This window comes from Cygnus olor, chromosome 8 (assembly GCF_009769625.2).
Source record: "Cygnus olor isolate bCygOlo1 chromosome 8, bCygOlo1.pri.v2, whole genome shotgun sequence".
Lineage (NCBI taxonomy): Eukaryota > Metazoa > Chordata > Aves > Anseriformes > Anatidae > Cygnus > Cygnus olor.
This window is the reverse complement of record NC_049176.1, coordinates 7,514,697-7,531,770: the sequence shown is the minus strand read 5'-3', so window position 1 is coordinate 7,531,770 and position 17,074 is coordinate 7,514,697. Positions and strand designations below refer to the sequence as shown.

Sequence of the window (17,074 nt, the reverse complement as noted above, 5' to 3'; positions counted from 1 at the left end):
ATCATTTGGTTTTAGTGCCAATAGCTCTATTCAAGTTGATGAGAAAATCTTAGAGGAAAACTTTTTTTTAAAACAGAACGTGAAAACTAATAGTATTTGATTGTTTTTTTGTTCAGAAGTTTTAGTGGCTTTCTTCTTACGTACTGAGAAACAACTGAAATCTTAAAACACAAGATGTATGTCAGAAAAGTCATACTGTAATAAATTGCTGCAATAAACAGAAAATAGGAATATAGCAACAAGGCGCGGATATGTTCATCAAAAGTAGCTGAGTTCCTAAGTCCAGTGAAGTAATTTAAAAATTCCAATTGACTTGAATGGCAGCATGAATTCTGCCTAATGCACGTATGAAAAGCACGCTGGCTTTTCAGCTAGGCCTCTGTAGCCTCACTGAATGCTGGGAGGAGTCACAGAAAATGCTGTGTAGAGAGTGCAACAGTAAGGGTGTTAGTTTAAGAACCACGGCTTTACTTTATGCTTATGAAAAGTGTTTTTAGCTGTAAAATATCACAACAGTGTTAAAGTATAACTCGGTCACTATAGTAAATAAGACAATAAGCACTAGAGGTCCCTGTGCGCTTGCATTTTTAAGCTTAAATTTTATGCCATGACACATATAAACATAAAACCTTTGTTCTCCAAACACCAGCATATACAGATTCATTAAAGAGCTGTTTGAGGCTAAGTAGGATACTTCACTGAAGATCTTTGTATAAAAAATCACATATAATAAACCAGAACATATATATGCAAGCAACTGTCAGTCTGGAATCAAAATCTGTACATTTCTGCTGCTATCATTTCTTTAAGTCATAGTTTGGTCTAATATTCTGCATCTGGCTAACCTTCATTTGCGTGTCTTCCTAATTGTGGTTGTACGTACTTAAGCATCACCAAAGTGCTGCAAAAAAGTCTTATATTCAATGTGAAATTACAAATGAAGTAGCCTTGCTAGAGAATTTGTCTGAAATTTTAAAAAGATTATGGAAGAAAGGCTAATAATTCCAGTGGTCACCATACAGATATGGTATTTACAACAATATTTCAGGTTTTAATCTTCTTCCATGATTTTATATAATCACAGAGAAAAGGGGGTGGGAGGTGGGTCCTAGTGGCTTAAAGACCTGCTTATCTTGTTGTCTAAAATTATTAATATTCCTATCTGGTCCAGATGTTTAAGTGCCTTTTTTAAAGTAGGGTTTGAAGTGCTGTTTTGTAGCTATAAAACTGTTGCATGGATTGATCTTTATATAGCGCTTATGAAGTTATTTAACTTTAGGAACTATTCATTTTATTTGGGGTGTTTTAAGAAATACCACTGAAATATAAGCAGTGAATAATAAGTACATAAAAATTTTGACCTTTTACAGTCAGCAGAAAGTCAATGTTGTACGTGACAATGCACACAGGGTATTATTTTTGTCACCAACTTTTTGCAAAGTTATATGTGCCATAATGTTTTTGATTTTAAGTTGGCCATGTGAAGAGTGATCATCTACCAAAGCAATGGTAAATGATTTTAAAATGTTATCATAAACAAAAGGAAAAGAAATAGAGAAAAATATATTTAAAGTCTACATACGGGTTATCCAGGAGTAATACAATGGGATTTAGTTCTTTCTTCGGTCGGTAATAAGCTCTGAGTGGCACAATAAAATTATATAAGCCATTTCCAGCAGTTTCTGCTGCAACTATAATCAATTTATTTTTGAATCCATAGGCTTTGGCATCTTCATAGTAGTTATGTTGGCACCCCTAAAATCGAAATAGGAAAAAAGTTCAGTGGGTATGAATAAAAAGACTTAGCTGTGACATTGAAGGGTTTTATGACTAGAAATAGAAAATTGTATCAGCTGACCCGATACAGACCTGAGTAGACATAAACCAATACTTGGTGATGACAAGGGTGAAAAAACTTAGTAGGTACTAAATAAAGCGTATCTCTAAGCTAAAACCAGAATTTAACTGACGCAAAAGACAAATGTGAATGCAGTTTCATCCAGTAACAGAAACTCCCTTTACCTTATCTAATCTTAGACAACAGAAGGGCACTTTTTCATGCAGAAGGTGACAAAATGTGGGAGAGCTTCCAATATAAGGAGAGTAAGGAGGATAGCCTTTGGCATACCTAGGAGAGTAGAAAAAACATTTTTTTGAGTATAGCTAATTACTGAAACACACAATTGGCTTTGCAACTGTTTTATGCAATGTTTATACCTATGTCTAAGTTCTGTAGCTATTTGTAGTTTAATAGACTCAAGTGTATAAAACGAATAAAGAATGTATTTTGTATCTTTGTCCAATTCTATAAAATTTAGTGAGACCTGTCACATTTTTGTGTAATGAAGGAATTCTGATTGGTATTTTTTTGTGTATAGGCATCTTTAGAATTGGGCTGCTGTATTGTAGTGCGTTGTCCTAGTGTTTTCAACACACATACAGGAAATTTCTAACAAAGGAAAATAAAGATGTAAAAAAGCCTAAACATCATAGTGGGACTTCTGTTCTTCCTTTTCCATTTGTCTTTCAAAAACTCATTAAGACAGAGAGGTCATTACCTTCTTTTACCTGAGATGAACTTTCTAATTGGCCTTCATTTTTAATAAGAGTCTGGGTGGTAGCAAGGAAGACTGTCACTTGCAGCAGGAGTTAGAAAGTTTTTCAGTTGTACATACATGATATGTACAATATCCACAGCCATCAGGGGACACCGAGAAAATAGGAAGCCTTTTATACTCTGTTATTTCAGTTTGAAGACTGAAGATGACTTATTTTTTTCATTGGATTTTTGTGATCTTCCATGGGGCCTCTCATACCTCCCACTGTTGGAGATAGGAAACTGTGCTACGTGAGCCATAGGCTTAATTGTGTATTTCAGTTTTAATATCTCTGTCAGTAATCCCAATAAACATAATCGCTTATCTGTACGGCAGTTAAAGGTTTTGTTTTTGAGCTTTTATGTGAGCAATGCATCATTACTTTCAGTAACATACAAACATTTTAGATTGGTTTGTCTCATACTGCTTTTTTTGTTCCTACATTTTGAAGTCAGATACTTACTCCTATTGTTCAACAAGCTTGTTAAATGACCTGATTGTCAGGACAGAAGTACTTATCCATTTACAACTTAGTTGAGTCCTGTCCTTATAACTATGGAGTGTAGGAAAAATGCTCAGGAATGTTACTTTGTCTATGCTATAAAATGAATTGCTGTACACATCAAAGTCTTTAATAGAGTGTAGAAAATCTCCAGTAAATGGAGGAGTTGAACTGTTTTTTCATATTTCAAAATGGGCATAACAGTCTTCTGCTAACAGACAATAGAATTTCTTAAAAAGGAAACATTTTCATAATTGGCCTTTGTCTCTTGCTTACTAAAACTTCTTGGATTGATCTTCATGTCCAAAAATTATCCATGCTTGTTTTTACATACTATTAGCATTTCAAATAATTAGTTTATATTGAATATACGTACTCTAAGCCTGCAGAGACTTCATCGTCCGATGGGGTAGTTTCATCTTCTGACTGGTCACTTAGCAGGTCGCATGTCTGAAGTGAGGATGAGTCTGCAACCTCCAAAACAGGTGCTATACTGGGCCGTCTGCCCTCTTTACCTCCCTCGGAAGGAAGAGCTAGCGTAGGTCCACTGGACGTTCGACATCCTGTGTCTTGTAAATCGATAGCCACTGTCCCTGAAGTAGTGTTGAAATCGTTTTCTCAATGTGGTTGTCAAAACATTTAAATGAGATTCCCACATTTCATTGGGATTATCTGACTCACACAGCCAAAGATTGAAAGGAATACTGTATTGATTATTTGTGTTTATTGCATTAAAATATAACAAATATTTAAACTATACTTGAAGAAGCCTTTTCCTGCAAAATTGCATTTTCTCTGACCATGAATATATATGACCACTTGTAATTAATCCATATTGTATGCATCGCCTGTAGATTTATATTTGATTAATGAATATCATTTAATAATAGTTATAAATTTGACAATACATGTAACAACTCACTAGGTATGTTCATATTTCTAAAATCTCCATGAGAAGTTGACACCTGAATTCTTAATTTGTTTTAATTCACTTTAATTTTTAATTTTCAGTGTCTGTTTTAACTTTAAAATGTTATTTCCTGAAATGAGAGAGAGAAAATACAATGACTTGGACAGGATTGTTTATCTCATTATTTGTTGTAAGATCTACTAGTGCTTGCCATGGAAAAGAAGAAAAATCTTGATGGAAATTACTAATGTGTAGTTACTTGATTAATTTGTACTAAATCAATTTATTCTATTTCCATGTATGTGAAAATCATAAGCTCCATTCTAAGAAGTATTTATATTTTTGATGTTTTTAATGGTAGCGTATTTATACGAACGTGTGTGTATATATATATATATATATATATATTTACACCAAATCTCAGTTCTGGAACCTGCTCAAATTTTTCTCAAGTATCACTAAGAATTGACAACAAATATAGTTTTACATGATTTACAGCATGGTTTTCTATCTTAATCAAGCAGGGTTTATTTTTTTGGCTTCTTTGCTCTGACTTTTAGACTATCACAGGCATATCTTCCATATTGATTTTTCTCCTTGTATGTCTGCTAGCTCCTTGATAACACTAGTTCTGTTGGGAGGTGGGGGGGCTATCTCTGTCTGCTGAGTAAGATACAGTTACAGCAGCTTTGAGGCAAATTGCACAGGGCATTTTGTTGATTAAAGAAGATTATGAAAACTTACTGTGAAAGTCCAGTTGTGAATGACAGAAAATAGCTATGTGATTTTCTTATCTGTTTTGGTTTGCATATATTTTATATACAACAATCTTAAACAGTTTAACTCCATATTCTCAAACAAAAGAAAAAAATACTTTTCTGGAAAATAAGAGGGCATGTGTTTAATACAATTTCTTTCTATTTTAATGTTTTAATTTCTTAAAGCTTTTAACAGTGTATTTCTATAAATGTGCTACTTATTGATTTATTTTTTTTTACTTACCCATGCTGGCTATTATACTGTGTACAGGCAACCTAGAAGCTCCATGATATGATAATTTTGATTCATGTCTTTTTCTATGCTTTTCTTGATTCTTAAACGCAGAATTTTCTTCTTTGGTGATGTTTATATAAAAACATATATCTGTAGAACTCATGATATATCGAGGACCTGGATTCAGCAAAATGTTTTTGTTATCTTCCTTTCTAACAGCAATCAGACAGACTCCAAACCTTAATTAGAAAAGGAAAGGCATGGTTCATTTCGCATAGTTCTGTATACACCAGAATTTCCACTGTCAGAAACGAGTCTTCAGTTCATTTTCTATTTTGTATAGTTCTGGAGGACAAATATATTTGAAAAATGTTATCTCTTAAATAGGGCACTTCTGATCAAGCAGTTTTTATAAGCTGATGAATCCCTTGGCATCTGAATCCAACATTTTTCTTAATCCCCAGAGTATTCTTCTAATACTGTTTCAGTTAAGTTTTCAACGAGATGAATAGTCCCTTCTGAGAAAATATTTAATATAAGAATGGATACATGACATGAAAAAGTATTCAAGTTAAATTGTTCCATTATTCACATGTAATGGAAACCATTTTCAGAATTCATTTTTGCTATTCACTTCTAAAAATCTATTTGATTAGTGGTAGAAAAGGGAATTAAAGCTAAAAAAAATCTTTTTCTTACATGTTAAGTATGAGAATAAAATCAGTGTCTAGGGTTTGGTATATGTTAATTTTGTTAAATACATATGAATATACATGATTTTTGTTCAGTTTGTATATTCAACTCACATAGCAGTACTAAATAAAAATGAATGATCTGAAACATATGTTAACATTCTTAAGATTCAATCTGACTGAAAAATGTTTTTATTTTGAAAAATCACCAGGACATAGCGAGTACCACCTTAAAATTGAGTATTTTCCAAAAAAACAAACACGCCATGAAGGGAGCCAAATTTCTGTCTGACTCCTAAATCAAACAAACAAAACAAAACAACAAAAAATGAACAAAGACTGGTGTTCTGATATAACCTGTCTCAAAGGTATGATTCTTCCTGGTTGTCAGGCCTATCCTGTATATACTTTATAGTCTCATTTCTCAGACTGAGCTGTCATTAAATAACAACACAAGCTTTTTCCTGACCAATTGTAACATAGAGAAGAATATATGAAATATATTAGTATATATAGCATAATAATATAGTATAGTATATTAGTATAATACACAAATAATATATTAATATACTTATTAGTACTACTATTAGAACGTGTTAGTGTATTTAATTCCAGAAACAGATGAATGTGTAATATTGCACCTTCAAATGCAGAGGTACGTTTTGGGCAAAACAAATTATTATTTAAATTTTTAATACTTGATTAAAAAAAACATACTTTTTATGTGCATGGAAAGAAGCGTATGTGAAGCTTTTCCCCTCATACTCAGCAAAAAAAGTACTTTCTTCCAGGTTAATATGATACACTTCATTACCAGAGCATCTGCCATACATTTTCTGCCATTGTTCTGGTGATTGCTGACTCTCCCTGAAACATACCGATAAAGAGAATAATTCAAAACAACGTAAAATTCTTATTAATCTCAGAGCATTATCACTTGGCTGTAGAAACTACAAATGTATATTGGAAAGGTCCCATGGGCTAATCTAAAAGAAATATCTGAGATCAAAGCTTGGTGATACTGTAAGTATAGAGATTATTTTTAATGAATTAAAGTGCATTTTTTGCTAAGTAATAGGCCTATAAGATTATGTACTTCGATATCAGGAGAAATATGGCAGAATTAGTTTAAATTCACACCACAGTAAGTAGATTCACTGCAATTGAAAGATGACAAATGAAACCAACAGCATGCTCATTCTATTTATAAAGGCACTTGCTTCAGATGCTCCTTGACAGTTTGCCTGGGTTCTGTTTAAACAAGGTAAAGAATCATTGAAAAATAACTTACACAGGCAAGACCCATTTGGCTTAGGTCACTTTATCTGTAAAAGAGATTTTTTTCTGCATTTAATTCTCAGTTTATCTTCAGCATTTACCCAAAAGACATTTTTAGTTACTGTGCCTTGTATACTATTATAAGTATATACCCTTTTTCTCCTAGCGGGGGGGAAGAATTATTATTTTAATCACCTTTAGGATATCACCTTTAATTGCCTTTACTATATGTAGCTAACCTTCTTTTATCCAAGTGAACTGTTAGCGGAAATTTTCCAAACCTTAGGTAATACCAAAACTTGCAAACTTGGGGCCTCTGTGAGCCTATTCCTTTATTGAAGTTTTACATGGAAACAGAGTTCCATCTGCATGAGCTTCACTTGATATAATGGATGCATATATCCCTATCTGTATCGGGATATATAACTGACAAACATGCTCTGTGTTTTGCTTTCTTGTGAATTTTCAGTATTTTGACGCAATTTCTGTTTTTCTTCAGTTTACCTTTTTTTCTCCACCCTCAGCATAGAAATATTTTGTTTCAGGGTTAATGGAAATAAGTAAAACAATATTAAAAAAGTGTGTTACGTGTAGAATAGATTGTAATTTCAGAAGAAAATTGTTCCGTATTTCCCTTTACCCCCTATGAAATGTTTACCTGCTTGAAGTCTGCTTGGTTCCAGTTAGCTGTCGAAAAGCTTCCCATGGTGCTGTTCTGTAAAGATCACATGAAGTTCAAGTCAGAAATGGTATTTTCTTCTTTGTATCGTAATACAAACAATATTAGAGTTCTATTACTAGATTGGAAATGTTTAAAGGTAAATGTTAAGATTAATAATTATGATCAATAATAAGATTTTAAATAAGAATAAAGCTAGAATTTTGATATCTCTCAAACTGAGGTTTTGAGTTCCATAAACAGCTAGGATGGCAATCTAGTCTGGTTAATGTGAAAAGTAGTATTAAAGAGGAAAGCCAGTTCACATAAGCAGCAGCAAACCTCCCCTTAATTTTAAGCAGTCAAAACTGATTAGCAAGTGAATATTTTCCCCAGCATCCTCACATATTTATATCAGTAGACAAGATGTCTTTATGTATGTGTTTCTTTTTGTTTACTGTTTATTGTGTTATCATTCTAATTAGGATAATACAGAATAATTATTTTTTCTGTGTTCTGCTGCTATTTATTGCCTTCAGTTTCCAGTATTATCCTAGTGTACTTATCTTCATGATTATCAGAAACGAGCTCATATTACTTGTGTCACACCATTTATAAATACAAATATAATAAATATTATAAATACCACAAATATAGGATTTCCTGTGTCTACCTGTAGATATATTACTTGGCAGTTCATTTGTAAGAGTACAAATACCTGGGACAATTTTTCTTTTAACAAATTAAATTAAATGAACTTTTCAATTCCATGAAAATATAAGCCATGTATGTTAAGATTTAACTTTGCTAAATTAACAAATGACAAGAAGCTAGAATGTGACAGTGGTCATATTCTCCCTTAATCAATGACTTTTCCACCAGGGAAATTACAAAAAGCAAGGAATTGGTCAGTGTCTTGATAATCTCCTCCGGTTGGATGTGTCTAAAATTGTATGGAAGAAAAGGAGCCATTCCTTGTGGAATGGAAAGACATAGGCAGTCATTTGAACTTGGTAAAAAGTGAACAGCAGCATACAGTTTGCAAGTGCACTTACAAATGATTTCTTTCAGTATGTAACTGGACTCAGTTATAGCTGAACTTAAAATGAACCCGCTATTCATGGTTACTTCTTATTCAGTTTTGTCAGTAATTTCAAGTTCTGATCTGCTTTATTTTTGCTAACCTTACTTATTTCCATATGGTGTTTTTTTCCAACACTCTAAGTTAATAAACTGATGATCATTTAGAATTAGTCATTCAAACATTCTGTAGTTCTCTGATAAATATTGGTTAGGAAATGCTGATATAGAGCAGTGACAGTTTTTGGAAGTATCTTTCTTTTTAAAAGCTGTGCTAAAGAGACACGTTGGTTCCTGGCAGCCAGGAGCATTGCTGTGGCTAGATGCTTCCAGCACCTCCCTCAGCAGGGACTACAGCTAACACACTCCTGTGAATAGCAGATCTAAAGACTTCAGAGAAAAATTTCCTAGTTTGAGTGATAAGAGAAGGCTGTATCAAAAAGAGATCTAGGAGAGAGACAATGATAAAGCTTTGTCACTATAAGAGGTCGTTAAGGGTGGGAACATTTATTTATTTATTTGGGTAGCAAGTAGCAATGTTTTTTACTTCACAGTTCTAAATTATCAATCCAGCTACTTTCTGAATAAATTCTTATCTGTGATATCAATTTGAACAAACACTCCCAATCACTGCATTAAGGTTACTAAACTTGTAAGTCAGCAAATATGGGGAATGGGCTGCCCGGGGAAGTGGTTGAGTCACCATCCCTGGAGGTCTTTAAAAGACGTTTAGATGTAGAGCTTAGTGATATGGTTTAGTGGAGGACTTGTTAGGTCAGAGGTTGGTCTAGGTGATCTTGGAGGTCTCTTCCAACCTAGATGATTCTGTGGAAGCTAAAGCTAATCGTTAAGAAAATCATTCCAATGATTTTGAATAGACTTGAAAGGATTATCCAAAGTTGGAAGCAGTGTCCCCATAATCCAAGTCTTTTTATGTAAGTCAATGCTTACAGGGATTTTAAACCTCACATCCTACAGAAAGTTGAATACAGTTATTGGTAGTAAACAAAATGGGATAATGAAAAGATAACGAAACAGGAACCAATGCTAACGGGAAGGGTTTCACTATTCACATTGGAAGTCTGTTTATCTGATACTTTTCATTATTAAGATACAGTTTAGTATTTTGTCCAGATATAAATGCACGTATAGTTAAATTTTAATTTGTAGTTTATATAATCCATTTGCACTGAATCTTTTTACTTATACTGAGATAAATGTTCATTTGCCATCATTTTTCTTATGCAGAAATTAAGGTCATTGGGCAGGTCTTTTAACAATTAGTTCATTTACCTATTGCTTAACCTGGAAAATAGCTATAAAATCTAAAACAATTAGTCTGACTTATTAATTAGCCAAATCCAAAGCAATTTTATGTCTGCAATACAATGTCAACCTGTAGATGAAGCTAAAAGCCTAAAGCTATTTTGAAAACACATTACCCCCTGGAGACAATGAAGTGCAGAGTCATTTGTTTTACCAACATTTTTCATGCACTCCGAAGTCAGTTGAAATCTCAGGAGACTTTCATGAAAAATGCATGTTTAAAATGATTTTTTCCTCTAGAACATTGACTTACGAATAAAAATGTTAAATATGAGATCGATAAAATCGGGACATTTAAGGGATAATCCAGGAAAAAGCAATTATTTTCACACACACAAAATATTATTTTTTTTTCAAATATGTGGTTATGGTCCTTTAAAGTCAGAATATTATATTCAATAAGCACATACTTGTTAAACATCAATGGTTAAAACTCTCATTATTAAAGATCATCTTTAATAAGATGTGAAGAAAAAAACACCAGTCTGGGAATTGTGCTTTTTAGTGCATGTAAAGGTGTAATGAAAGGAAGCAGCAGAAATATTAAATTGGAAAGCTTAGTGACATGTTGGGAGGGGAATACTTGATCTTTTAAGTTTTCTACTTCTCGCGCTGTGAAGTCAAGACTACTCAAATTTGAAATATTTTTGAAGTTACTTCCTTCTAGTATCTGTTTTTAACTTTCACAGATACAGTTGGGCTTTAAAGAACAGTCACATCTATTCAACCAATTAGTCCAGCATTAATACACATGCTCTATGCTATCCGAAGTTTGCCATTTGACAGTATGTTGGGAACCCATTTGAGATTAATTGCTCTGATGAGTGCTGTCTAAAGGTGTAAGACTGACAACTAAACATTTTCACTTAAGTCTTTTTGTGCTGATCCAGCAAGTTTATATGTTTCTGCAAATAGGATTCAAAGGAATACTAATAATTATTTGCACAAAAAATATTTTTCTTACTCCTAGTATACAATAACCAGTTTTGAAAGTTTATGGCCAGAGTAGAAATTGGTTACTTTAACAACAATTAATTTTTTACATCCATTATTTTTTACAGCAAAAGAAGTAATAAGTACTTTTGCATTCTATTGCAATTTTTTGAATCTTAGTTGGGAATCTGTATGCCTGGGGATCAATATAACTGTGTTAGAAATGCTAATACTGTAAGGTGCAGTAGAAAACAGAGTCAGAGTCCTTTTCATATATTAGTTTTTATGCTGCTAGAAAACCGACTGATGTTAAGACTACTCTTCTTTCATGTACAAACAATATGTGATATTTTAAAGTGGATCTGTATTCTGTGTGTGCATGTCATGTAATGAAAAATAGGCAGATACAGAATGTATGTCACCATGATTTTCAAGAGATACGGAAACAGAATTTTGCTTTCAACCTATTAACAGATTCTAGTACAGACAGTGCCATTAAAATCTTGACATTTGTTGTTACCGGTAGTAGCAATAATTTCAGTGTTCCCCATCTTTGGCACAGGGGAATACTGCAAATGCCATACAGAAGGTTAAATAATTCTGCTAGTGAATATCAAGATATTATTGGGCATGTGATTACTTGGAAAAAAAAATATGCATTTTACTGCTCTCAAATGTACAGTCTGTACGCGTGTACTCCACTTCTACAGATTGGAGATTTACTTTTAAATGCTTCTCTCTCACCATGACATTTTAATAGGAATACCTTATTATTCCAAGACTGTAGTGTAACAAAAATGTACTAGATATGGCAAAATTATTTTAATAAATACAGAGAATTGCTACTGTGATTTTGCAGTCTGTAGAGACACTGTAATTCTGTACCCCTTCCAGCAGTATGGTGGTAATGTTGAAAAACCACCTACCTCTTCATGCGTATGTTTGCTTGCTTCTTAATGTACACACAATTAATAGAATATGGTATTTTATATATTAGCAAAAGAAATTTGTTTGAACTCAATGAACATTTTCCTTTGTGGAACTAGTGCACAATAGATGCAAGAAGTTAAGTAGTTGGAGTGGGTGAAGGGGAAGTCTTTTTGAAATTATAATACCTTGAGTAAAATATCTTGATGCTTTTAAAGTGCAGAAAATATAAATATGATCTGAAGACTGCTGTGGTTGTCTGGGAGTTCATGCTAAGCTATCTTCTCAAGAATCTTAACTTTTGCAAGGTTGTTTTTTTTCTTTGTTTTTTCTTTGTTTTTTAATGGTAGTATATACTTACTGTCCCCTAGATGTATGAACCAGCAGTGTGATTAATGTAGAGGTAGCTGGACATATACAGTTCAGAGCTAGCATAGCATATTTGAATTCCTCTTCACACACAACATGATCTGTGGGGGGAAAAAAAAAAGATAAAAATACTTTCCGTTGAACAGAATTATCAATTCCTGTCCTTGTATAGGAAAATGCTGAAGACAAGACAAGAATTTGTCTTCAGATCTTCAGCATCCACTTGAACCTGGAGAGGTTCAAGATGATAAGATGATTTGCCCCATCTATGCTGTCTCTCAGATTGTATGACTGAAGTTAATTTTGCATCCAGTTTCTACTTTTGCTGCAGCTATGCATGGAGAGAATGCAATAGCTCTGTGAATCCTGCTTTTCCACTATCTTGCTACACTGGTAGCATGAGTAGGCCTTGTAACATGATTTAGCTTATAAATTTTGCACCTGCTGCAGTTTTGTATGAACTGGTATAGAGACATCAAGCATGGTGCAGAGATGCACTTTTGTGTTCAGAAAATAATATACATCAGTGCAAGACTGCCTGATCAATTAGATAGGCTGTGCTGGCTGACAGACCAAATATTTGACAGCAGCTCTGGGATGTTTGCACTGCACTTGCATGTATGTTGTAGTTTTGACTAGTACGACCTCCTAGAAACAGCTGACAGCTGCTGCCTTTTTATCATCTAGGCAAGGGTGGTTGTGTTTTCTTTTACTGTTTCATACAACTTTACTTTTTTTTTTTTTTTTACCCCAGTCCTTGTCTGGGTTTTGTAATTACAAAATTGTGCTTTGTTTCTGAGAGTCCTTACAAGAAAGTATGTCTGCACAGTAGTACTGCACAGCAGTACTTAATGTGATGGAACAGTACTGTAGACATGTCTATTTTTTTTCTCTGTTTTAATGGAATTTAGGAGAGGAATTGATAAAAGAAAGCAAGAGAGGCATTAAATTTAGTTCCCTATATTGGCTTATATTTAAAATTGCCAAATCTTCTGCACATGCTTTCAGTATGGGATGAATTATTATTAAGGTTGGATGACTACTGCTTACAATTCAGATCACAGTTAAATGTTCACCAGTGCTGGTGATAGCATGAAAAGGAAATAGATACTACTCTTTAATGGCATGCATGCAAACCTGACAGTAGAAAAACAGATATAAAAAGGGATAAGCACAAAGCTTGCTATTTAATTAAACTTACATTCATTGTAGAATCTCAAAGGTCATGAAGACATTTATTGCATGCTAAGTAATTTTCTTTTCTTCTGAATTTAGTGTTTGATTCACACTATATTACTTTCAGTGGGAGCAGTATTTGCTTCTGATGAGCATGAACAATACACCTGGTACAGCTGATAGTCATATATGATGAATATAAGCCATATAAAAAGTGATGACTAAAAGTAAGCAAATACGAATAATCCCATCTGGATCTGAGCTAACTACATAACTCCACTTCTAACTGCACTAACATATCATCAAAATGATTAGAACCACCTTACTTCTATAACTAAGCTATTCTCCAGCCAGAATTTATAGAGTAGCTATGAGCATGCCTCTTACTTAAAACAACAAGGGCGGCAATTGTATGCCTTCTCTTTTTTTTTTTTTTTTTTTTTTTTTTTTCTAGACAGTTTTCAGTAACAGAATCATTGGCTACTGAAAGGAGGAATTCATTCTTGCATTTTCAGAAGATCAGACCTATTTGAATGCCATAGGGAAAGAATTAATTTAGTTTTATGAAGACACTGTCAAAGTGGAATAAATTGAGATTTTTCTTCTCCTAAATACATTTCAGTTATAGCAATTAAGTATTTGCTGCAGAAAATATTTCAGACAGAAATGTGTTCTTTTAGTTGACCGTGTGACACTAATACATCTATTTGAATTTTAAACTAGAGATTTTGAGAGGCTAAGGCATAGTCTACTACTTAGATAGAATATCTCTATTCCATTACCATTACTCAGATAGCAAAGATTTATGAAAACTAATATTGACTTCCTAATATCGAATGAATAAGAAATCTTTATATTTTTGAATTTGTATAGAACTTTACCAAATAACTTCCCCTTTTTTTCCTTATAATGTTGTAATACACCTAATACTTTTGAAAATAGACACAAGAAAAATATACAGAGAAATTATTTCAGCAGCTGTTATTTCAAATCTTGTATTGAGCAAAACTGTATATGTTGACCTAACTATATATAAATGAAAGAGTCAATCATGGATGGCACAATGCAAATGAAAAGAGGTATCTCAATTAAATCCTCCATATGTACTACACTCTCTAACGTATATAGGGACTTTCTGGATGGATTTTATGCAAAATGTTAGGCTAACAGAAAATATAGCACTCAGCAAACAGACTGCTGTCCTACAGTAGTCATGTTAATCACCTATGTGTAAGGAATGCACATTGTGTTCTCAAGTGCTTTTACATTAGGATTCATGAAGATGGAACTTATAGGACTACTTCCACTTCTATTATAGACTATGGCTTTGTGTGAGTCACTCATGTCCTTCATTACTCTTCATGCATCTGTAAAATGGGTATGAAAATAATACCTTACTTCAGAAGTGTTTCGAAGCTTTAGATATTCTCATAGACACTTCAATAACATCATACAAAAGGTTCTTCAGCACTTTTATTACCATTACCATAGAAATATTACCATTACCATATTACCATTACCATAGAAACATTATTCTAATTCATTAGTAAAAAATAAAAAAATAAAAATTAAATTAAAAAAACACCGTTTCCAGACTATACAATAATGCAGCCCTTCTTGATTCCTGTTCAGCAATTTAGGAAAAAAAAAAACAAATTTATGCAAAATATTCATTTATAAGCAGTAACATTAGGCTCAGTAAATCCCAAAGCAGGAATCAGATTTACTTCTGAATTTCATTTTTAAGCTTCATCTGCCTTTTCTTCAGACTCGCATCACACACTTGGAAACTAGGTTTTAAGAAATCCAGTACTGTAAAGTTCTGTTGATCCAAAATGATAAGAATCCAAAGTGGTATGGAATAGAATTGCATGTTGATTCTTCTCTATATTAGGGTCATGTTTTGCTCTTCATTGGACAAATATAAGCAATATAAAGTAACTGGAACCAATCTTGTCTTATTCTAGAAATGTGTCCATCTTTATTGTTAAAATGTGTCTGACTTTATGGGATGCTTATTACCATTTTCAATTCTTTTCTGGAAATCTACTCATAGAACAATGAGGTTTGTGCTAAATTATTCTTCTATCCTTACTATGGGTGTTGACTTACAGGACAAGAAATACAACTGGAAAAAATTGTCCACTCCTGCTATTGCTACTTCTTCCTATCCTAATCTGTGCTGTTGTCTTATTTCAGTGGTGCTTATTTCACGAATTATTTGATATCTCTCTTCCCCTTCATAAGTTGCATTTTTACATTATTAAAATGAATATTTTGTACTATATAAACCCTCGTCTTTTCCTTCTTTTCTGTAGTCATTTGAAACGTCAGGAAGAGGTACTATGGGTTTCTCCTCTTTGGTTGGAGTTAAGTTCTCGTTTTATACACAAACGAGGTCAAAAATAACTTGTTCATTTCTCCAATTATTTGACAGATCATAACTTGCCTATGTTGTCATTGTGCTTTATATTTACATTCAGGACTCTTATTGTGGAGCTGTGGTGAGGGTTATGCAGAACTTTATTTAATGCTTCCTTTTTTAAAGGAGAAAGTTGTGTAACAGTTCTCGAGTCTAGGACATTGGTCAAATCTGTGACTTTGGCTACTAGTATCAACAAATTACTCATTCCTTGTGCAGTAAAGCAGAGGAACAAACTGGAAGTTATCTTGAATATTAAAGATGTCAAATCAGTTTACCAAACAGAAGTATTTTGATTGTATTTATACTATAGAAATATGCCATTAAAATATTTGGGAAATTGTAGTTTTTGTGAAAATATATTTTGACAGAAAATTGTCTGTTACAAATAGACGTAATAATGCCATGAAGTGTTATGACTTCTGTGATGTTATTGAAGATAAATCAGTATTTTGAGTATGTTTTATGTCTACAGCATCAGCCAGGTGGTAAGAACGTCCTAGACCTGACATAACTATTCTCAGAAACCATGCTGTTGTCAATTTGATAAGTTAACATGATCGCTACCAGACCAGATAGATAAAAATGTCCATCCATTATCTCTATTTTATATAGACTATTTTTATCTGTGGTTGGATAGATTAATCATCAGATGCATTCAATATCCATTTCAGTGAATCCAGACTGTGTTCTTTTCTAATAAACCACTGAAGGTTTAATGTCAGACTTCAGCAATCTGAGCTAATTTGTTAGTGCATTTTGAATAAATACAGAATGACAAAATATGTCCCCTGTTCCTGGAACCGTGATTATATATATTTTCTGAATATTCAAGGGAAAGATGATTAATTTATTTTCTAGAAAATGTATGAAGTTATTAGTACAACTCAGAAAATATATAACTTACTATAGTTTCTGAATTACATAAATGTACTGCTCTACTGTGGATAACTTTCACTTTATTTCATGTTTGTGCTGAAATGCAACAGCAGATGCATGCATTAAGGGTACATAGTCTTTTGTAGCCCTGTGAGTTCCCAGGAAAAACTGGGAGATTGAGAAAACCATATGCAACTGCAGGTGAACGAAAATGCAATACTACTGAAAGAAAAATGGGACATGTGAAGTATTTGGATATTGGAAATAGCTAAGAAGTAAAGCATTTCAGCTCAAGACAAAAATAGTTAAGAATGATGATATACCATTTCCTT

The 17,074-nt window shown here is 33.1% G+C and overlaps 1 protein-coding gene and 1 long non-coding RNA gene across 5 annotated transcripts in view; one reads left to right on the top strand and one right to left on the bottom strand.

Moving 5' to 3' along the window:
- The window catches only part of KCNT2 (potassium sodium-activated channel subfamily T member 2), a 144,576-nt gene that overhangs the window by 35,208 nt on the left and 92,294 nt on the right, over positions 1-17,074 (bottom strand). For all 4 annotated transcript variants that reach the window (XM_040565398.1, XM_040565399.1, XM_040565400.1 and 1 more), the window contains exons 15-21: positions 12,258-12,366; positions 7,631-7,687; positions 6,412-6,561; positions 5,012-5,241; positions 3,476-3,692; positions 2,023-2,128; positions 1,583-1,755 (exon numbers count right to left, since the gene is read on the bottom strand). In XM_040565398.1, coding sequence (XP_040421332.1) covers positions 1,583-1,755; positions 2,023-2,128; positions 3,476-3,692; positions 5,012-5,241; positions 6,412-6,561; positions 7,631-7,687; positions 12,258-12,366 — 1,042 coding nt within the window. The remainder of the gene's footprint in view (positions 1-1,582; positions 1,756-2,022; positions 2,129-3,475; positions 3,693-5,011; positions 5,242-6,411; positions 6,562-7,630; positions 7,688-12,257; positions 12,367-17,074) is intronic.
- Positions 1-17,074, top strand: part of LOC121073881 — a 158,354-nt gene that overhangs the window by 130,540 nt on the left and 10,740 nt on the right. The window lies entirely within an intron of this gene.